The sequence below is a fragment of the Aotus nancymaae genome, unplaced genomic scaffold, assembly GCF_030222135.1.
Source record: "Aotus nancymaae isolate 86718 unplaced genomic scaffold, 86718_ANA_hifiasm-v0.15.2.pri h1tg000058l, whole genome shotgun sequence".
In the NCBI taxonomy this organism is placed as follows: Eukaryota; Metazoa; Chordata; class Mammalia; order Primates; family Aotidae; genus Aotus; species Aotus nancymaae.
The window spans coordinates 5,678,692-5,701,472 of NW_026988472.1; the positions used below are offsets into that span (position 1 = coordinate 5,678,692).

Here is a 22,781-nt window from a genome sequence, read left to right on the forward strand (position 1 = left end):
CAGACTACGCGATAAGTTAAAGTTTGAGTCATTGATTTATCTTCTTATAGAATGGTAGTAACTCCTCTTTAATTAGTAGTTTTACAACTCGGACTGGAAGCTTGATAGTAGTGTCTTCCATTGAAAAACAACTCAAAAGTACATATAACAGTGCTGACTTTTTCAGATGAAAAATCTTGATGTGTAAGATGTTCTTGAGGTATTGATAAATTTTATTTATCTTTGGTAATAATATTAATAACAGGATTGATACAGATATTCAATAATATAGATATTCTACCAGGTTTGCAAGGTAACCAAAACTATCATGTTTCCTGAAATAGTAACAAATTGTATATTTAGCTTGAATTTTACTGTTATCATAGCAAGTTTTATGTCTGTACTGTTTACAGCCTATATCCCAACCAGCTGGAGTTGAACAACAAGCAGCTCTTCTAAAACCAGATTTAGTTCGAAGGTAAGTATCTTCAAATTAATACCATGAGAACAATAAGGATATGCTGAAGGTTGTGTACTCATTAAGTGTATTTAGTGTATCTTGACTAGAGAAGCTTCTGTTCTTGTACTTGTGTGGGTGTTTAATAAAAATGATAGGTATTATTTTTTACTTTTTTATGTCAGTAGGGATCATATGGATTGTGCAGTTAACTGATGATTTTCTTGTTGTGTTTATTTATACCTTTCTGTTCTAGGAAAAGCTGGTAAGGGTTAAGGAAGGAAGTAAGAAACAATAGAGTTTAGAGTAAAATTCTAGCTAATCTAAAGAAATAAATGACAACCATATATGTAATTGTATTATTTAGTAGGTAAAAACTAGTATTTTTCTGTATAAAAATATAGATTGGATAGTTTTTATTGTTCTGTCTTCAAGTTCATTGATTGTTTCCTTTGTTTTACTCATTCTACTATTAGGCCTATTCAGTGAGATTTTTTTTTTTTATTTCTGCAGTTGTTTAGTTGTATACTTTCTATGTGGTTCTTCTTAATATCTTCTATTTCTTTTATAAGATTTTGTTTTTTTTTTTTTTTTTTTATTGCATTTTAGGTTTTGGGGTACATGTGAAAAACATGCAAAGTTGTTGCATAGGTGCATTCATGGCAGTGTGATTTGCTGCCTCCCTCCCCCTCACCCATATCTGGCATTTCTCCCCATGCTATCCCTCCCCAGCTTCCCACCCCCCGCTGTCCCCCAATCCCCCACAACAGACCCCCATGTATAGTGCTCCCCTCCCTGTGTCCATGTGTTCTCCTTGTTCAACACCCTCCTATGAGTGAGAACATGTGGTGTTTGGTTTTGTGTTCTTGTGTCAGTTTGCTGAGAATGATGGTTTCCAGGTTCATCCATGTCCCTACAAAGGACACGAACTCCTCATTTTTAATGGCTGCATAATATTCCATGGTGTATATGTGCCACATTTTTCCTGTCCAGTCTATCATCGATGGGCATTTGGGTTGGTTCCAGGTCTTTGCTATTGTAAACTGTGCTGCAATGAACATTCGTGTGCATGTGTCCTTATAGTAGAACGATTTATAATCCTTTGGATATATGCCCAGTAATGGGATTGCTGGGTCAAATGGAATTTCTATTTCTAGGTCCTTGAGGAATCGCCACACTGTTTTCCACAGTGGTTGAACTAATTTACACTCCCACCAACAGTGTAAAAGTGTTCCTATTTCTCCACATCCTCTCCAGCATCTATTTTCTCCAGATTTTTTAATGATCGCCATTCTGACTGGCGTGAGATGGTATCTCAATGTAGTTTTGATTTGCATTTCTCTAATGACCAGTGATGATGAGCATTTTTTCATATGTTTGTTGGCCTCTTGTATGTCTTCTTTTGTAAAGTATCTGTTCATATCCTTTGCCCATTTTTGAATGGGCTTGTTTGTTTTTTTCTTGTAAATCTTTTTTAGCTCGTTGTAAATTCTGGATATCAGCCCTTTGTCAGATGGGTAGGCTGCAAAAATTTTTTCCCATTCTGTTGGTTGCCGATTCACTCTATTGACTGTTTCTTTTGCCGTGCAGAAGCTGTGGAGTTTGATTAGGTCCCATTTGTCTATTTTGGCTTTTGTTGCCAATGCCTTTGGTGTTTTGGTCATAAAGTCCTTGCCTAGGCCTATGTCCTGAATGGTTTTGCCTAGGTTTCCTTCTAGTGTTTTTATGGTGTTAGGCCTTATGTTTAAGTCTTTAATCCATCTGGAGTCAATTTTAGTGTAAGGTGTCAGGAAGGGGTCGAGTTTCTGCTTTCTGCATATGGTTAGCCAGTTTTCCCAACACCACTTAGTGAACAGGGAATCCTTTCCCCATTGCTTGTTTTTATCAGGTTTGTCAAAGATTGGGTGGTTGTAGATATGTTGTGTCGCCTCCGACGCCTCTGTTCTGTTCCATTGGTCTATATCTCTGTTTTGGTACCAGTACCATGCTGTTTTGATTACCGTAGCCTTGTAGTAGAGTTTGAAGTCCGGTAGTGTGATGCCTCCTGCTTTGTTCTTTTTGCTTAGAATTGACTTGGCTATGCGGGCTCTCTTTTGGTTCCATATGAAGTTTAAGGTGGTTTTTTCCAGTTCTGTGAAGAAGGTCATTGGTAGCTTGATGGGGATAGCATTGAATCTGTAAATTACTTTGGGCAGTATGGCCATTTTCACGATATTAATTCTTCCTAACCATGAACATGGAATGTTTCTCCATCTGTTTGTGTCCTCTCTTACTTCGTTGAGCAGTGGTTTGTAGTTCTCCTTGAAGAGGTCCTTTACGTTCCTTGTTAGTTGTATTCCTAGGTGTTTTATTCTCTTTGTAGCAATTGTGAATGGCAGTTCGTTCTTGATTTGGCTCTCTTTAAGTCTATTATTGGTGTATAGGAATGCTTGTGATTTTTGCACATTGATTTTGTATCCTGAGACTTTGCTGAAGTTGCTTATCAGTTTCAGGAGATTTTGGGCTGAGATGATAGGGTCTTCTAGATATACAATCATGTCGTCTGCAAATAGAGACAATTTGACTTCCTCCTTTCCTAATTGAATACCCTTTATTTCTTTTTCTTGTCTGATTGCTCTGGCTAGAACTTCCAGTACTATATTGAACAGGAGTGGTGAGAGAGGGCATCCTTGTCTAGTGCCCGATTTCAAAGGGAATGCTTCCAGTTTTTGCCCATTCAGTATGATATTGGCTGTTGGTTTGTCATAAATAGCTTTTATTATTTTGAGGTACGTTCCGTCGATACCTAGTTTATTGAGAGTTTTTAGCATAAAGGGCTGTTGAATTTTGTCGAAGGCCTTCTCTGCATCAATTGAGATAATCATGTGGTTTTTGTCTTTGGTTCTGTTTATGTGGTGAATTACATTTATAGACTTGCGTATATTGAACCAGCCTTGCATCCCTGGGATGAATCCTACTTGATCATGGTGGATAAGCTTTTTGATGTGCTGTTGCAATCGGCTTGCCAGTATTTTATTGAAGATTTTTGCATCTATGTTCATCATGGATATTGGCCTGTAATTTTCTTTTCTTGTTGAGTCTCTGCCGGGTTTTGGTATTAGGATGATGTTGGTCTCATAAAATGATTTGGGAAGGATTCCTTCTTTTTGGATTATTTGAAATAGTTTCAGTAGGAATGGTACCAGCTCCTCTTTGTATGTCTGGTAGAATTCGGCTGTGAACCCATCTGGACCTGGGCTTTTTTTGGGTGGTAGGCTCTTAATTGCTGCCTCGACTTCAGACCTTGTTATTGGTCTATTCAGGGTTTCGACTTCTTCCTGGTTTAGGCTTGGGAGGAGGCAACCGTCCAGGAATTTATCCATTTCTTCCAGGTTTTCTAGTTTTTGTGCATAGAGTTGTTTGTAATAATCTCTGATGATGGTTTGAATTTCTCTGGCATCTGTAATGATATCCCCTTTATCATTTTTTGCTGCATCTATTTGGTTATTCTCTCTTTTCTTTTTTATTAGTTTGGCTAGTGGTCTGTCTATTTTGTTGATCTTTTCAAAAAACCAGCTCCTGGATTTATTGATTTTTTGTAGGGTTTTTCGTGTCTCTATCTCCTTCAATTCTGCTTTGATCTTAGTTATTTCTTGTCTTCTGCTAGGTTTTGAGTTTTTTTTATCTTGCTCCTCTAGCTCTTTCAATTTTGACGATAGAGTGTCAATTTTAGATCTCTCCTTTCTTCTCATGTGGGCACCTATTGCTATATATTTTCCTCTAGAGACTGCTTTAAATGTGTCCCAGAGATTCTGGTATGTGGTATCTTCGTTCTCGTTGGTTTCGAAGAACATCTTTATTTCTGCCTTCATTTCAGTGTTTATCCAGTCAACATTCAGGAGAAAGTTGTTCAATTTCCATGAGGCTGTGCGGTTCTGGGTTGGTTTCTGAATTCTGAGTTCTAACTTGATTGCACTGTGGTCTGAGAGACTGTTTGTTATGGTTTCCGTTCTTTTGCATTTGCTGAGGAGTGATTTACTTCCAATTATGTGGTCAATTTTAGAGTAGGTGTGATGTGGTGCTGAGAAGAATGTATATTCTGTGGATTTGGGGTAGAGAGTTCTGCAAATGTCTATTAGGTTTGCTTGGTCCAGGTCTGAGTTCAAGTCCTGGATATCCTTGTTAATTTTCTGTCTCATTGATCTGTCTAATATTGACAATGGGGTGTTGAAGTCTCCCACTATTATTGTGTGGGAGTCTAGGTCTCTTTGTAAGTCTTTAAGAACTTGCCTTATGTATCTAGGTGCTCCTGTATTAGGTGCATATATATTTAGGATCGTTAGCTCTTCTTGTTGCATTGATCCTTTTACCATTATGTAATGTCCTTCTTTGTCTCTTTTGATCTTTGTTGCTTTAAAGTCTATTTTATCAGAGATGAGAATTGCAACTCCTGCTTTTTTTTGTTCTCCATTTGCTTGGTAAATCTTCCTCCATCCCTTTATTTTGAGCCTTTGTGTATCCTTGCTTGTGAGGTGGGTTTCCTGGATACAGCACACTGATGGGTTTTGGCTTTTTATCCAATTTGCCAATCTGTGTCTTTTGATTGGGGCATTTAGTCCGTTTACATTTAGGGTTAATATTGTTATGTGTGAATTTGATCCTGTCATTTTGATGCTAGCTGGCTGTTTTTCCCATTGGTTGATGCAGATTCTTCATTGTGTTGATGCTCTTTACCATTTGCTATGTTTTTGGAGTGGCTGGTACTGGTTGTTTTTTTCTATGTGTAGTGCCTCCTTCAGGAGCTCTTGTAAAGCTGGTCTGGTGGTGATGAAATCTCTGAGTGCTTGCTTGTTCTCAAAGGATTTTATTTTTCCTTCACTTATGAAGCTTAGTTTGGCTGGATATGAAATTCTGGGTTGAAAGTTCTTTTCTTTAAGGATGTTGAATATCGGCCCCCACTCTCTTCTGGCCTGTAGGGTTTCTGCTGAGAGATCTGCTGTAAGTCTGATAGGCTTCCCTTTGTGGGTAACCCGACCTTTCTCTCTGGCTGCCCTTAGTATTTTCTCCTTCATTTCAACCCTGGCGAATCTGACGATTATGTGCCTTGGGGTTGCTCTTCTAGAGGAATATCTTTGTGGTGTTCTCTGTATTTCCTGGACTTGAATATTGGCCTGCCTTGCTAGGTTGGGGAAGTTTTCCTGGATAATATCCTGAAGAGTATTTTCCAGCTTGGATGCATTCTCTTCGTCACATTCAGGTACACCTATCAAACGTAGATTAGGTCTTTTCACATAGTCCCATATTTCTTGTTGACTCTGTTCATTCCTTTTTACCCTGTTTTCTCTAATTTTGCCTTCTCGTTTTATTTCATTGAGTTGATCTTCGACCTCTGATATCCTTTATTCTGCTTGGTCAATTCGGCTGTTGAAACTTGTGCATGCTTCGCGAAGTTCTCGTGTTGTGTTTTTCAGCTCCATCAATTCGCTCATATTCCTCTCTAAGTTGTCCATTCTCGTTAACATTTCGTCAAGTCTTTTTTCAAGGTTCTTAGTTTCTTTGCATTGGGTTAGAACATGTTCTTTTAGCTCACGGAAGTTTCTTATTATCCACTTTCTGAAAGCTGATTCTGTCATTTCATCATGCTCATTCTCCATCCAGTCTTGTTCCCTTGCTGGTGAGGAGTTGTGCTCCCTTGTAGGAGGAGAGGTGTTCTGGTTTTGGGTGTTTTCATCCTTTTTGCGCTGGTTTCTTCCCATCTTTGTGGATTTATCCACCTATCGACTTTGTAGTTGCTGTCTTTCTGGTTTTGGTAATTTTAAGTCTGTAGTAGCTGAACTCATAAACCCCCTTTTCTTCCCCCTAGGTGGTCTGTCCCAGGGAATTAGGGCGTTATGATTTTCCGCTGTTGCAATGGTTTTCCCTGCCCACAAGGTGGCAGCCTAGTCACACTCAGCCTGCAGAGGCTTCGTTGAGCTGCTGTGGGCAAATTGTCCTGGGAACTGCAGGGTGTTTCCCGGTGGGTGACGCCCCTCCTCCACAGAGCTGGACCGTCCCGTGTTCAGCCGTGTCCTCTTTGCCCAGGAAACTCTCGGGTTGAGTCCCTGCCTCAGCTCCCCTTGCTGGCCCAGAGGGGATCCGGTCTCGCTCACTCTGCACAAGGGGCCGCTGCTCCCTGCCTCGGGTGCAGGCAGAGCAGCCGCGCCAGTCCAACCAGCGGCGCTGGCAACCCGTGGAGCTTCTCCACCTGTGATTCTCCTGGTCTGTGGGCAGTAAAAATCCGCTGCCCTGTGAGCCGCTGCATCAGTCAAAGCAGCGGCTCTGAGATTCGTGGCGCGCCCTTGCCCGGGAGTGTCCTGGCTTGAATCCCTGCTTCAGCTCCCCTTGCTGGCTCAGAGGTGATTCAGTCTCTCTCGCTCTGTACGTGGATCCGCCGCCCCCCACCTCAGGGCGTAGGCCGAGCGGCGCGCCGCTCCGCTGAAACCAGCGGCGCTGGTGACCCGTGCGGCTCCTCCTCCTGTTAATCCCCTGGTCTGTGGTCAGTAAAAATCTGTCTGGAAATGCGGCGTCCACTCACCCTCTGCGCCTTCTTTCGGAGCTGCGATCCCGACTTCCTCCTAATCGGCCATCTTTCCAAGATTTTGGTTTTTTCATTTGCCTCAAGATATTTGTGATTGCTCATTGAAGAATTTTGATGATAGCTGCTTTAAAATTCTTGTTAAAGGCTGGGCACAGTGGCTCACTCCTGTAATCCTAGCACTTTCGGAGGCTGAGGCAGGCGGATCACTTGAGGTCAGAAGTTTGAGACCAGCCTGGTCAACATGGCGAAACCTGTCTCTACTAAAAATACAAAAATTAGCTGGTGTGGTGGCACATGCCTGTAGTCCCAGCTACTTGGGAGGCTGGGACCTGGGGATTGCTTGAACCTGGGAGGCAGAGGTTGCAGTGAGCTGACATCACACCACTGCTCTCCAGCCTGGGCAACAAAGCGAGACTCTGTCTAAATAAATAAATAAATAACATTCTTGTTAGCTAATTCTAATATCTGATTCATCCTTTTTTTTTGAGATGGAGTCTGACTCTGTTGCCCAGGCTGCAGTGCAATGGCACGATCTCGGCTCACTGCAACTTCTACCTCCCTGGTTCCAGTAATTCTTGTGCCTCAGCCTCCCGAGTAGCTGGGATTACAGGCGTCTGCCACCATGCCTGGCTAATTTTTGTATTTTTAGTAGAGCCGGGGTTTCACCATGTTAGCCAGGCTGGTCTAAAACTCTTGAGCTCAAATAATCTGCTCACCTCAGCCTCCTAGAGTGCTGGGATTATAGGCGTGAGCCACAGCACCTGACCTCATCTTATTCTTGTTAGATGATTTCAATAACTGATTTATCTTGGCGTTGGCATCTGTTGATTACCGTTTCGTATTCAAGTTGTATTTTTTCTAGTTTTTGTTATGACAAAGGAGTTTATTTTCATTTGTCTCCTATGCTTTTGGATATTATGTCAGGTGACTGTAGATCCTATTTGTCTTTTTTTTTTTTTTTTTTTGTTAAGACAGAGTCTCACTCTGTTGCCTAGGCTGGAGTGCAATGGCGTGATCTTGGCTTACTGCAGTCTCCCAGGTTCAAGCAATTCTCCTGCTTCAGCCTCCCGAGTAGCTGGAATTACAGGCATGTGCCACCATGCCCAGCTAATTTATTTTAATACAGATGGGGTTTCGCCGTGTTGGCCAGGCTGGTCTCAAACTCCTGACTTCAGGTGATCTGCCTGCCTCAGCCTCCCAAAGTGCTGGGATTAGGCGTGAGCCACCTGACCTGTTTAAATCTTCTGTGTTAGCAGGCAGTCACCCTTGTTTAGATGCATAGGTTCTGGCCTACTTTTGTGGGCTGTGATTCTGATGACAATTTAGTTTTCAAAGTCCTTACAGCACTGCTATTCTGATCTATTTTGTTCACCTGGAACGCCTGGCCCTCATTGTGGGGCCAAGAGGTACAGAGTGCTTCCCTAGGCCTGCTCCCCCAGGCCTCCTCTACGGGTTATACTCTACTTACTGGTGGGGCCCCTACCAGTGCCACTGGGGAAGGACAAGGCCCACTTAAGTCCTCTTCTCTTGCTGGGTTGGGGATCAGGAGACACTTTGGGCTACCTTTGCCTCTGGACTGGGAATTGGGAGACACTGGGCCTGTACTGCCTTTATTCACTGGGTGGGTAATTAGAAGATAACAAGCTGCTATGTTGTTACTCAAGTCCTGGGGGTCCCTAGCCAGTCCACTTTCATCTTTTCATTCTGTGTGCTCCTGTGGTTGTCTACTACATTATTTCTAGAACTTACAGCTGTATTTAGAGGAAAGGAGCAGGGAGAGTTGAGTTTCTGCCATCTTGTCCCAAACACTAAACTGGTGTGTTAAGTAACTTTGGAATGTGAGTTATATAGCCCATTGGCTAAAATTATATTTCTGAAGGGATTATTTGTTACTGCCATTTCTCTGTGTATTTAAAAAATTCTAAGGGCAGTATTAATGTATCTTCTTCCACTACTTATATTTATGCAAATTTTTTGTCATATGGACATAAAAAATTTAGGAGATTTTTATCACATCTTGTACATCTATATATAGATGTTTCATGAGTAGTTTTTAGGAGAAATAACTTGCTTAATTAATTTGAAAGATATCTATTTCAAAAAGATGTCTGAGACTTAGATCTTGTTATTTAGATTTCGAACATGTTTATTGAAATTTTTGTATTTATTGAAATATGTTTGAGTTTAAAGAAAAACCTGAAAAATGCCTTTGACACAGATAAACTAAAAGGTAGCCTGCCCTTTCATAATAATATTGATGTGAACCTGTGAAATGTAACTAATTAGAATTAATCATGTTGAACTATATTTACATCATTCATTTTCTTTTCTTGTTCTGCCTCCTGCAGAACACTATTCTTGTCTCCCATACCTGGTCTACCCTGTTGAGTTCATTACATAAACAGGTATATTTTGAGTGATAATTGTTTTGGTTTTAGAAGTTTTATTTGAAGATACTAATAAAGTAACCCCTAAACAAACAAGATAAAACCGATCAAGAGCACCCCATAATAAAAGGTTCCACAGAGGTCTAATACTGGCAATGTTTTTCTTTCATTCTCATCACTGCAAGATGTTTGCTAAGTAAATACAATGTGATCTTGATTTTTCATAATAGCTTTTAAAAAAAGCTTTACTGAAATATAATTCACACCATATAATTCACCCATTTAAAGTGTGTAATTTAATGGCTTTTAGTATATTCACAGAGTTGTGCAATCATAACTTTTAAAAAGATATTGTAGTATTTATTGGTTTTCCTTAAACTAATTATTGATGGTTTTATAATTGAGAGTTTTTCTTAGAATTTTACTGTCAAGACTGGAATGAGTTACTTTTTTAAAAAAATATTACTAGCTTGAATCAAGATGTGGCAGCTACGAAGGAAAACATCAGTAGCCCTGATAACTCAAGTGGAAATGGCAAACAGGATCGGATCAAACAGAGAAGAGCTTCCTGTCCCCGACCAGAGAAGGGAACTAAATTTCAGCTTACTGTCCTTCAGGTCAGTTTGTCAATATGGTTTTGTTAAGAGTACATAAGAGGTTTGGAGGGTCAGAGAGGGGCAATGCTGCAGAAGTAAGTTGTAGAATATTGTGAAACCCTCTCTAAACTAACCTTTTCTCCATTACAGACTTTCCAGTATGAGTATTATGTTTTCATTCTTAAACTTGGGAAATATAAGAAAGAAAACAAAATCCATTTGTAACCACCATTCAGAGATACCTCCTATTAATGTTTTAGTTTGTTTTTCTCTCTTTTTTTTGTATGTACATGTAGTATTTTACATTATTAAGCTTGTAATAGTACTAGTAATCGCAGCAAAAATCTATTGAGTTCTTTTGTGGTAGGCACCCTAAATGTAATCCATGCATTTTATCATTTAATCCTTCAGTAACCCTGTATGATAGGTGGTAGTATATACTCATCTTTACAAATGAGAATACTAAAGACCAGAGGAGCGAAGTAATTTGCTAAGCTCACTCAAGTAGCAAGTGGTAGAGTCAGATCTGAACCTAGATCGGACTTTAAAGCCCATATCTCTAACCATACGACGTATGTTTCGGTTGGCTGCTTAAACCTATGTGTAATTTTATATCCTGCATTTTCAAAAACCTAGTATATCATGTATGTTTTCCTATATCATAAATTTTTCAATAACATGACATTTTAAATGGCTACATTAGATAGCTGCTTATACAGAGAAATAATTTAATCATTCCCTATGTTCTTGGTTTACGTTCTTTCTTTCTTTTTCCCAGTCTGTCTTTTTTCTAATTTGGTGTCTTTTACTCTTTTTGTCTGTCTGTCTGTCTATCTTTGCAGCAAAATCCTTGAACGTAAATCTTTGTATCTATCCCTGAATATTTCCTTGTTAGATCCATAGAAGTCGGATTCATGGATCAGAATATGAAGATTTTTAAAGTTTCTAGATCCATATTGCTAGATTGCTGTACATAAAGATTGGGCCAGTTTACATTTCCATTTGCAGTGCCTCTTGTTTTGCTTAGAGTCAATTTATAGATTTAGAGAATTTTGGAAATGAATGATTACATTTAAATCTTTGAATTGCAGATAGCTCTAGTGACTATTATAACTTTTTTTGCCTTCTTATAAAAGTTGTATTGTTTTCTTTATTACAGGATCACATTTATAACTTAGTTTTTACTGAGTAACTTGAACCTGTTAGGTTAGTCATAGAATGGCTGTTTAGACGGTATTCCACCAAGGGAAAACATAATCCTTTTAGATTCTGAACTATTTAAGCCATTTTCCACATATATTGTATGTGAACTAGTATAGATGTTCCCTGCACAATTTGCAAAGAGAAGTCAGTGACTAATTCTTAAACCGGTGAAATGTTTGTACGTTTGAACTCAGGTATCAACCTCTGGAGATAACATGGTGGAGTGTCAGCTGGAGACACACAACAATAAGATGGTCACCTTCAAGTTTGATGTTGATGGTGATGCGCCAGAGGATATTGCAGACTATATGGTAAATACAGTAAGACCAAATTATCTTCCCTTCAGCATTCTGTCTTTTTTCCCCTATAATTGTCTCCATTTATTTTGAGCCATAGTTTTTTAAAGAGTATGATTAGTTTTAAAAAATTGTACAGAGCTAAATTGGGTTATCATCAACTGTAAGTCATTGCATCTCCTCTGGTTTCTGTATATTTATCTGGAAAATATGAGGAGGTTTCATTTAGAGACAATACAGATAAATGGTTCTTATCTCTGACTGCGTGTGATCATTACCTGACAAGCTTTTTAAAAACAATTCTATTGCCTGGTCCCCTGATTAAATCAGAATCTTTGGAGGTGAGGCCTAAGCATCAATAGTTTGTAACCTCCCCAGGTAATTCTTTTTTTTTTTAGTTTATTTTTTTCTGGGCACAGTGGCTCATGCCTGTAATCCCAGCACTTTGGGAGGCTGAGGCAGGAGGATTACTTCAGCCCAGGCGTTCAAGACCAGCCTAGACAACGTAATGAGTGAGACCTTGTCTTTACAAAAAATTTTAAAACGCCAGATGTGGTGGCCACACTTGTAATCCCAGCACTTTGGGAGGCTGAGGAAGGAGGATTGCTTGAGCCCAAGAGATTCAGGCTGCAGTGAGCTATGATTATGCCACTGCATTCCAGCCTGGGCAACAGAGTGAGACCCTGTCTCAAAAAAAAATTATCTTTTATTATTTTTATTTTTTATAACATGCTTTGAAAAACCTATGCCCCCAGGTGATTCTTTTTTTCTGTTTCCTAAAAAATTTTGCGGGTACATAGAAGGTTTATATATTTATGGGGTACATGAGATATTTCGACGTAGGTATACAATGTGTAAGAATGACATAAGGGTAAATGGAGTGTCCCTCCCCAGATAATTCTAATGTGTTAGCTGCTGAACTAACGTCTTGCACGTTACTGTTTCATTTAGTTTTTAATATTTTCTTTGAATTGCTCGGCTTAAGGTAGTATTTCTTCCCCCTTATTTTATCTATTCATTACTTTTTTCTAAGTTACTTTTGCATCTTCCCCTTTTTTGATGGGGATAGGACTAGGATGGCAGGAAGAGTGCATATAATACTTCTTGTTTCTGCCAACTTTCCTTGTCCATGCATTTCTAGCCAAGCAGAATTAAACATTTTAAAAGTTATTTCATCAGTTCTGTCTTTTGTTTAACATAATGTTTTCTGAATCGTCTCTTCTTTCATTCTTTTCATGAATGTTTAGTCTAATTGGTGGTCTTCCGAGCTATTCTTTTTTTTTTTGAGACAGAGTCTCACTCTGTTACCCAGGCTGGAGTGCAGTGGTGCGTTCTCGGCCCATTGCAACCCCCACCTCCTAGGATCAAGCGATTCTCCTGTCTCAGCCTCCTGAGTAGCTGGGATTACAGGCGCACACCCACAACACCTGGCTTGTTTTTGTATTTTTAGTAGAGACACAGTTTCTCCATGTTGGCCAGGCTGGTCTTCAACTCCTGACCTCAGGTGATCCACCCACCTCAGCCTCCCAAAGTGTTGGGATTACAGGCATGAACCACTGCACCCAGCCTTCCGAGCTATTCTTTATCGTCTTTGGAGATGTTTCATTTTGTGGTTTGTGATTTAAAAGCTTTTGAGTTTGGACATATTAGTTTTAAACATTGCCTCAGTTCTTCAAATAACAACCAATTTATAGAATGACATTTTTTAAAATGCCAGCTCCTTCTCTGGTAGGTAGTGCCAATCTGAGAAAGTCAGTAGTCATAAAATAGAATAATTTAATGTATTATTTGGCATTTTATTGCTGGTCTTTGTTAATTCTATTGTGGCACTTGGATTTAGATACTTAATTTTAATTTTCTTTCTTTCTTTTTTTGTTTTGAGATGAAGTTTTGCTCTTATTGCCCAGGCTGGGGTGCAATGGCACGATCTCGGCTCACCATAATCTCCGCCTCCCGGGTTCAAATGATTCTCCTGCCTCAGCCTCCCAAGTAGATGTGATTACAGACATGCACCACCACGCCTGGCTAATTTTGTATTTCTAGTAGAGAGAGGGTTTCTCCATGTTGGTCAGGCTGGTCTCGAACTCCTGATCTCAGGTGATTTGCTCGCCTCGGCCTCCCAGTGCTGGGATTACAGGCATGAACCATCGCACTCAGCCCAATTTTCTTTCTTTATGTGGTAGTCATTATTGATATAATATTACAACTTTGAAGAAACTAAACTCATTCTCATGAAGAGACTTACTTTTACTTTTGGGCAGGTTGAAGACAACTTTGTGCTGGAAAGTGAGAGAGAAAAATTTGTAGAAGAATTGAGAGCTATTGTAGGTCAAGCCCAGGAGATCCTTCATATCCACTTTGCCACAGAAAGAGCCATTGGAGTTGACTCTATTACTGTGGACGCCAACAGTAACCAGGTGAGAACAATTGTTTAGCAAATAGATCTTCTCAGATATGAATCAGGAACTTTTTAATTTATCTATTCATTTTTAATTCAGACAGGGTCATCTGAACAAGTACAGATAAATTCTGCATCTACTCAAACCAGCAGTAAGTATATTTAGTAAAATCTACCATTTGGTTGTTGAAGCAAGACATTTGAAAACCTCAACACACCTTCATTGGGAAAGATGTTAGCCAATAAATTAATTTGGTAACTTATTAGTGTAGGTTTTCTCACACTTTCAAAGGCCCAGAGGTAATAATCCATCCCCTGACTTTTCCCCAAGTGTTGGTTCTTTATTTGATTGATCTGTTTTTGGGTTGTTGGATCTTGTTACTAGAAAAGCAGTCACAGTACTGATGACCTTAAATGGCATAACTGGTAAGTTATTTTTTTCTGATTTGACATAAATAGAAACTTTTTAACAAAAGTCATCATATTCTAAGTTTGCCTCATGTTTCAATAGTCATTCATATCTTGATTTTATTCCAATAACGATGAATGATGGGCTTCTACCCACGCTGGTCACTGATAACTTATTGTAAATCAGATACCAGATAAACTTCCAAAAACTAAAACTAGGGTCTTCTGTTTTCTTTTCTGAAGACTTTATCTCTCCATTCCTCAGTTCTGGTCATGGGTATATTAAAGAGTGTCTGGGAGGGGGAGAAGAGCCATAGACAAATAAGGACCTCTGAAGAAATTATAGCAACATAAAGAAGCAAAAGGTGGTATGGGAGTAATAGAAGCAGATGCCATTATCCTGAAATGTAGTTTGACTGTGTTAGGATGCAGAGTCCTCCTCTATCTTATTTTTCTGGTTATCCAAGGTCCAAGTAGGTTTCTGACTAACAAAGTTGGGTAAAGTTTAAAAGAGAATTACTTATTTGAGTAAGTTTACCAAGTAGCAGTTAAGATGTAGGGGTTTATTTTACTTTATTTAAAAAATTGTCATACAGTAAAACTGACTCCTTTTTCTTTGGTGTATACTTTTGTAAATTTTAATACATGTGTAGATGTATGTAAGCACTGTCATAATTAGGATACAGAATAGGAGATACAGGTTTTAATGAGAAAAGTGCTGTCAATTTTTTCAAAGAGTACCCTGTTTCTAATTGCTATTGATGCAGTGTTTGTTTCAGTAGAATCTAAAATCCTTCTCTAAAGATATTGTGCGCTTAGCACTTTAGACTTTTTGTCGGTATTGGGAGGGCTGGTATTACAAATTACATATGTTTTAGTACTATTAGAAATGGAGATACAAGAGAAATTATTTTTTTAACCTGCCTTCTTCAGTCAGTAAGGTAAATAAATTGAAAATTGCTTAGCATATTATTTTTTGCTAATTATTTCTGCAGATGAGTCTGCTCCTCAGTCATCCCCAGTTGGTCGGTGGCGATTCTGTATCAATCAAACGATAAGAAACCGTGAGGCTCAGTCTCCTCCTTCTCTTCAGCATTCCATGTCTACGGTTCCTGGCCTACATCCACTTCCTAGTAAGCTTTTCTTCTCTGCCAGCTTTGTCCACATTCAAAGGATGGGATGCAAAATACATATGATATCTTTAACTGGTTTCCATGGGAATTTTATGCTTATGGGAATTTTCATAAGCATTTTTGAAGACATTAATATTAGGATACAGCTTAAGCCAGTTCCTGTTTAATATTTATGGGAAAAAAGGAAAACACTTTTTTCCTTGACGGTTGAATTCTGTGTGTTTTGAGTCTTATTTACAAGAGTACTTTGACACAGGTTCTCATTTGCCCCTTTCTCCTATTCCTTTTGACTTGGGGCACTAGTCTATGCTTTGTACTCATCAGTATGTGCTTAGCCATTCTTTATTATTGTTCCAGGTCCAAAAAAAACAAGTAATAAGGAAATATCACGGGATACACTGCTCACTATAGAAAATAATCCATGCCACCGTACACTCTTCACCTCCAAATCAGAACACAAGGATGTGGTTGATGGTAAGATTTCTGAGTGTGCTAGTGTAGAAACCAAGCAGCCAGCTATACTTTATCAAGTGGAAGATAACAGGCAGATAATGGCACCAGTTACTAGTAGTTCCACTTATTCTACTACTTCAGTTCGTGCAGTTCCAGCTGAATGTGAGGGACTCATCAAACAAGCGAGCATATTCATACCTGCGTATCCACATCACCAAACTGCCAGTCAGGCTGATGCACTCATGTCCCATTCTGGCGAATCAACTCAGATTGCTGGTAACTCTGTTACGACTGTGGCATTTGATCAAAAGCCTCAGACCTTATCAGTACAGCAGCCAGCTATGGATTCAGAAGTTATTTCCCAAGAAGGAGAAACTACAGTGAACACTGAAACAAGTTCTCCTAAGACAGTCATTCCCACTCAGACCCCTGGCCTTGAACCAGCTACCCTCCAACCCACTACTGTCCTGGAATCAGATGGAGAAAGACCTCCAAAACTGGAGTTTGCAGACAACCGAATTAAAACTCTGGATGAAAAATTAAGAAACTTGCTCTATCAGGAGCACAGCATCTCTAGCATCTATCCCGAGAGTCAGAAGGATACCCAAAGCATAGATTCTCCATTTTCTTCCTCTGCTGAAGATACCCTCTCCTGTCCAGTGACAGAAGTCATAGCCATCAGTCACTGTGGAATTCAAGATAGCCCTGTACAGTCCCCTAATTTCCAACAGCCAGGCTCTAAGATTCTGTCCAATGTGGCTGCAAATCAGCCTGCTAATATATCAGTGTTGAAAAGGGACCTGAATGTGATAACTTCTGTACCCAGCGAATTGTGCTTACACGTAAGTATCATTCTTTCTAACCAGTTCCTTACTCTTTGCTTATTGTTTTAAAGAAATGCCTTCTCTTCTAAAATTCTGTCCTTTGAAATGAAATGGTCTATGTCACAAGATTCTGAGGTCACGGGTATTTAAGAAGACCATGACTTAGGCTGCAGGTGTTCAGAACCTGTCAGTAGGGATGACAAACTATCTTTGGTAAGAGAACCCTCTGGTGAATAAGCTAAGAACTTGCAAGCAGTGTCTATATTTGTATTAACAACAGAACGAAAACTGACTCATGGGTTGTTTTAGTGGGTAGGAAGAACTTTTAGATTTTTATTTAAAATGCTGGTTATCAGTTTCCTTCTTTAAAAAAAAGTTATGGTTTTTAATTTAACCATGTTTGGGGGGATTTAATTTGACAAAACAAAAAAGAAAGTAAAAATCATCATTAATCTCATGACTTTTTTCCTCCCTGAGACTGAGACTTGCTCTGTCGCTCAGACTGGAGTACAGTGGTGCAATCTCAGCTCATTGCAACCTCCACCTCCCAGGTTCAAGCAATTCTCCTGCCTCAGCCTCCCAAGTAGCTGGGATTAATCGGCATGCGCCACCATACCCGGCTAATTTTTGTATTCTTAGTATAGACGAGGTTTTACTACATCGGCCATGCTGGTCTCAAACTCTTGACCTTTTGATCCCGCCTTGGCCCACCTCAGCCCCCAAAGTGCTGGAATTACAGGGGTGAGCCACCGTGCCGGGCCTGACTTATTTTTTGAGTTATATAATGTAGGAACTTTAATTTTCCTTTTCTGCCCCTTTAAATCACAGAAGTAACCACTAATAATTTGGTGCGTATCCTTCTGGACTTTTCTTAAGCTTATGCAGATCTATTTACATACATATAACATTCACAAAAATACTGTGCTATATACATATTGGTCTGCAACTTAATTTTTTCACTTTACAGTATATCATGGACATCTTTTTAAATCTTTGTCATTGTATGTTTTTATCATTATTATATAAGTAATAATATATACTTGTACATAAAGTAAAATCCACCCCATCCCCAAACGTATACACACAGCTGTTACCAAATCTTTCCAGACATGATTTTAATATACAAATATTTATGAAGACATACTTCTTATATATGATATTTTGTATCTTTATATAGATATAGATACATGTTAATATTAATATGCGTACACTTCTTTACATATATATGCTATTCTGCATTTTTTTATTTATGGACATCTATCCATGTCAGTACACATAGTTCCATCTTACTTAACTTTTTGAAACAACTGCATAATATTCTACTGATAGACTTTAAATATATTTTAAGTTTTAATTATTTTAAATAAATAAATATGATCACTTAATATGATTCAAATCTTAAGAAATAAACTGTTATTTCTGTCATTTAAACTTTATTGCTCAAAGGAGACTCTCTCAACTGTCAAGGGCAAATGGATTCTTACATCTGTTTCAAGTGTCTGTTGCTACATCTGGATCATACTTAGCTGCCACTGTTTCTGGTGTCCTGGAATTCTTCTTTTTTCCCCTAAAATACTTCTATGAGTAATATTTTCAAATATGTTGCATGAGTATCCTATTTGATATTCTTTTGCACGTCCAAAAATGTCTTTATATTGCTTCACAATTGATTGACTGAGTACAGATGGTAGGATCAGAATTTTTTTCTCCCAATTTGGAAGACATTGTTTTATTGTCTTTTATTAGCTTTAGGTATTGCTGATGAGAGTGATGTCAGTTGTTTATTATTCGTTTGTAGGTAACCTGTATTTACTCTAGACCACTGCACTGCTCTAGTACTTTCTACAATGTGGAAATGTTCTATATCTGCACTATCCAATACAGTAACCACTAAGCAAATATGACTACTGAGCACTTGAAATGTGGCTAGTGCAACTGAGGGCCTGAATTTTTAATTTAATTTAAATTAATTTAAATTTAGACAGCCACATGTGATTAGTAGCTACTGTATTCAGTTCGCACAGGTCTAGTTGCTTTTAGGAAACTATCTTGGAGTTCTCATTATCAGAATATTTCTAGGTATATCACTTTCCCATTCATTTTGTATATCACTTTTGTGGATGCTTCGAATTTGAAGATTTGTGTCTTTTTTTCAGCTCCAGTAAACTTTATTTTTGTTTCTTTTTTTCTTCCCCTTCATTGTCTTGCTTATTTCCATTTAGAAACTGTAGGAGATACATGGCCTCTTGGATTATCCCCCATGTTTCTTAACAGCTTGCTCTCACTTTTAATTTTATTTTGTAAAACCTTATGTTCTCAGATATGTCTTCAGGTTTTTTTTCTTTTTAAATTTCAGATCATTCTCTTGGTATTCAGCTGTATCCAGTTAATTTTTCATTTGGCAGTCATGAATTTGATTTTTTAAATCTTTCTTATTCTTGGCTCCATTTTCATAGCAACCTATTTTTGCATATAGTTTTCTTCCAAGCTTTTTTCTCAGAAAACTGACAAAATATTAACTCTAAAATATATAAAGAATGCTTACAAATCATTGAGAAAAGATCAGACAACTCAGTAGAAGAATAGCCAAAGAATCTGAACGTGCATTTCACAGAAGTGGAAATAGAAATGCCTGCTAAACATGTGAAAAGATTTTCAACTTTCTTAGTAATGAGAGAATGGCAAAATTTTAATGAAAAAAATGCTTTTTGCTAATCGCACTAGCAAGTATTAAAGAAATTGATGGCCAGATGTGATAATTTTCATTTTGTGTTGGTAGGAATAAAACCAGTGCAGCCTACTTGGAGGGCAATTTAGCACTGAAAGTCAGAAATGTGTGCATTCCTGTGACTGAGCTATGTCACTGTCAAATTCTACCTGAAAGAAGCATTTGCATATATGAACAAAAGAACATGTATAAGAATGTTCAGTGTAACATTGTTTGATTATATGTAACAGGAAAAGATTCACAGCCAGGCGTGGTGGCTCACGCCTGTAATCTCAACACTTTGGGAGGCTGAGGCAGGTGGATCACCTGAGGTCAGGAGTTTGAGACCAGCCTGACCAAAATGGTGAAACCCCGTCTCTACTAAAAATACAAAAAATTAACCAGGTGTGGTGGTGGGCGCCTGTAATCTCAGCTACTCAGGAGGCTGAGGCAGGAGAATCCCTTAAACCCAGGAGGTAGACGTTGCAGTGAGCCAACGTTGGGCCATTGCACTCCAGCCTAGGCAACAAGAGCAAAACTTCATCTCAAAAAAAAAAAAAAAGTTAAGATTCACAAACAAGTTTAAATATTTGTAAATAGAAATTTAGGGACATTGATACTATGAAGCAATTTGAAAGCATGAAGTAGACCTATAAATATATGTTAGCTATTATCTTCTTTATTTTAGCATGGACATATCTCCAAGAAAAATCATCAGGAAAAATATACGCAGAATAATTCAGACAGTATGATGAGGTGTGTGTGTTTGAGACAGGGTCTCACTCTGTTACCCAGACTGGAGTGCAGTAGCATGATCATGGCTCACTGTAGCCTCAACCTCCCGAGCTTAGGTGATCATCCCCTTGCCTCAGCCTCCCAAGTAGCTGGGACTACAAGTGTGTGCTACCATGCTTGGCTCATTTTTTAATTTTTTGTAGAGACATGGTCTTGCAATGTTGCCCAGGCTGGTTTTGAACTCCTTGCTTCAAGCAGTGCTCCTGCCTTGGTCTCCCAAAGCAGTGGGATTACAGACATGAGCCACCACACCTGGCCTCCTGTATTTTTGAAAAGGAACACACACACACGCACACACACATATGTACAAAAAAGTTCTGAAAAGATAGACTGATATTAGCGGATATCTTCTAGGGGGACTGGGAAGGAGGATTGTTACAGAGAGTTTTGTTTTATGTAATGGTTTAGATCTTTTACAGAAAACAGTTATTCATGTTATAAACCAAAAGTATCTAAGGCAGGTCTCAATCAATTTAGAAGATTATTTTGCCAAGGTTAAGGACATGCCTACAAGTGAGGAAACGTGTAATCACAAATATAGTCTGTGGTCTGTGCCTTTCTCTAAAGATGATTTTGAGGGCTTAAATATTTAAAGGGGAAAAGGAAGCTGGAGGGGAAAGAGGGAGTTATGGTAATCTACATGTTGCAAGAGAAAAGGAGCAGGTAGGAGAATAGTCAATTATGTATTCATCTTACAATTTTGCTCAGTTAATCAGCACTTTACATAAGGTGAACATAGGGTAGCTATCTCTGGAAGTAATTAACCTTTCATTTGTAGTTGTCTGCTTAGGAACAAAATGAAATGCAGTTTCTTGCATGAGAGCTTTCAGCTTAATTTTTTTTCTTTTTAGCATAGTGAATTAGGGTCCTGAGGTTTTGTTTTCCTTTCACAATGTATTACTTGTAATATTTTTTTAGATGAAAAAGTTCATACTGAAACACATTAGAAAGAAAACAGCTTTTGAACCCCACAAACCAGTTTCAAAATCTTGCTTTCCCATTTTCTGTGTAATACTAGGCAAATTATCTACACCCTTTACCCAGCCTTAGTTTCCTCCTCCGTAAAATCGAGATAATAGTACCTCCTTAAAGGGCTACATAGATGCTTTTGGTATATTCTCTTTATTGTTAATTCATCTTATTTCATATTCTTTGTACTTTATAAATATGGAAGCTTGTCTTTTCTTGTGATTCCTTAGAATTTTAACTATTTGACAATGTTCAATCCAGTGACATTAAATATATTCACAAGGTCGTGTATCCATCATCATTATCTGGTTCCAGAACTTTTTCATCACCCCAAAAAAAGAAACTTCATACCCATTAAGCAGTCACTATTCATTCTTCCTTCCCCCTTGCCCCTTGCAGCCACAAATCTGCTTTCTGTCAATATAGATTTGATTATGCTAGATATTTCATATAAATGGAACCATAGAAGATATGGCCTTTGTGTCTGGTTTCTTTCACTTAGCATAATGTTTCAAGGTTCATATTCCATTTTATGGCTATACTGCATTTTGTTTATCCATACATTGGTTGATGGACATTGGTTTCTACCTTTTGGCTGTTGTGAATAGTGCTGCTATGGACATTCATATAAAGTATTCATATGAGTTCCTGTTTTCATTTCTCTGGGGCATATGGTAATTCTACGTTTAACTTTTTGAAGAACCGCCAGACTCTTTTCTAGAGCAGCCACACCATTTACATTCCCACTGGCACAATGTGAGGGTTCGGATTTGTCTACATGCTTAACAACACTTGTTTTCCAATTTTTTGATGATAGCCATCCTGGTGAGTATAAAGTGGTATCTTATTGTGGTCTTAATTTGCATTTGCTTAATGGCTAGTGGTATTGAGAATCTTTTCATGTGCTTGCTGGCCATCTGTGTATCTTCTTTGGAGAAGTGCCTATTCAAGTCCTTTACCTGTTTTTTAATTGGGTTGTTGTTTGTGTTGTTGAGTTGTAAGAATTCTTTATATGTGTAGCTGGGCATGGTGGCTCAAGCCTATAATCCCATCACTTAGGGAGGCCAAGGCAGGAAGATCACTTGAGGCCAGGAATTCAAGACCAGCCTGGGCAACATAGTGAGACCCCCCCGCCGCCGATCTCTATAAAATAAAATAAAAATTCTTTATATATTCTGGATACTATGTCTTTATTAGATATTTTATTTGTGGATATTTTCTCCCATTCCATGGGGTTATCTTTTCACTATCTTGATGGTATCCTTTAATGCACAAAAGTTTTTATTTTTGTTGAAGTCTGATTATCTACTTTTTCTTGTATTGCTTTGTTAGCTCTTATATTTAGGTCTTTGATATACATTGAGTTAATTTTTGTATATGTACGAGACAAGGGTCCAGTTTTTTTCTTTTGCGTTTAGATAGCCAGTTGTTCAGCACCATTTGGTGAAGAAACTATTCTTTCCCCCATTGAATGGTCTTGGTACTCTTGTAAAAAAAATCAATTCTCTATAGATGTATGGATTTATTTCTAGACTGTTTATTCTGTTGATCCAATCTATCCTTATGTCAGTAGCAAAAGGACAGTGTTTTGATTACTATAGTTTTGTAGTACATTTGGAA

General features: G+C 38.4%; 1 protein-coding gene across 2 annotated transcripts in view; it reads left to right on the forward strand.

Moving 5' to 3' along the window:
- Window positions 1-22,781, forward strand: part of WNK3 (WNK lysine deficient protein kinase 3) — a 176,505-nt gene that overhangs the window by 107,971 nt on the left and 45,753 nt on the right. For both annotated transcript variants that reach the window (XM_064364323.1, XM_064364322.1), the window contains 7 exons: window positions 393-457; window positions 9,849-9,996; window positions 11,373-11,489; window positions 13,736-13,891; window positions 13,973-14,024; window positions 15,276-15,413; window positions 15,771-16,708. In XM_064364323.1, the coding sequence (XP_064220393.1) occupies window positions 393-457; window positions 9,849-9,996; window positions 11,373-11,489; window positions 13,736-13,891; window positions 13,973-14,024; window positions 15,276-15,413; window positions 15,771-16,708 (1,614 nt within the window). The remainder of the gene's footprint in view (window positions 1-392; window positions 458-9,848; window positions 9,997-11,372; window positions 11,490-13,735; window positions 13,892-13,972; window positions 14,025-15,275; window positions 15,414-15,770; window positions 16,709-22,781) is intronic.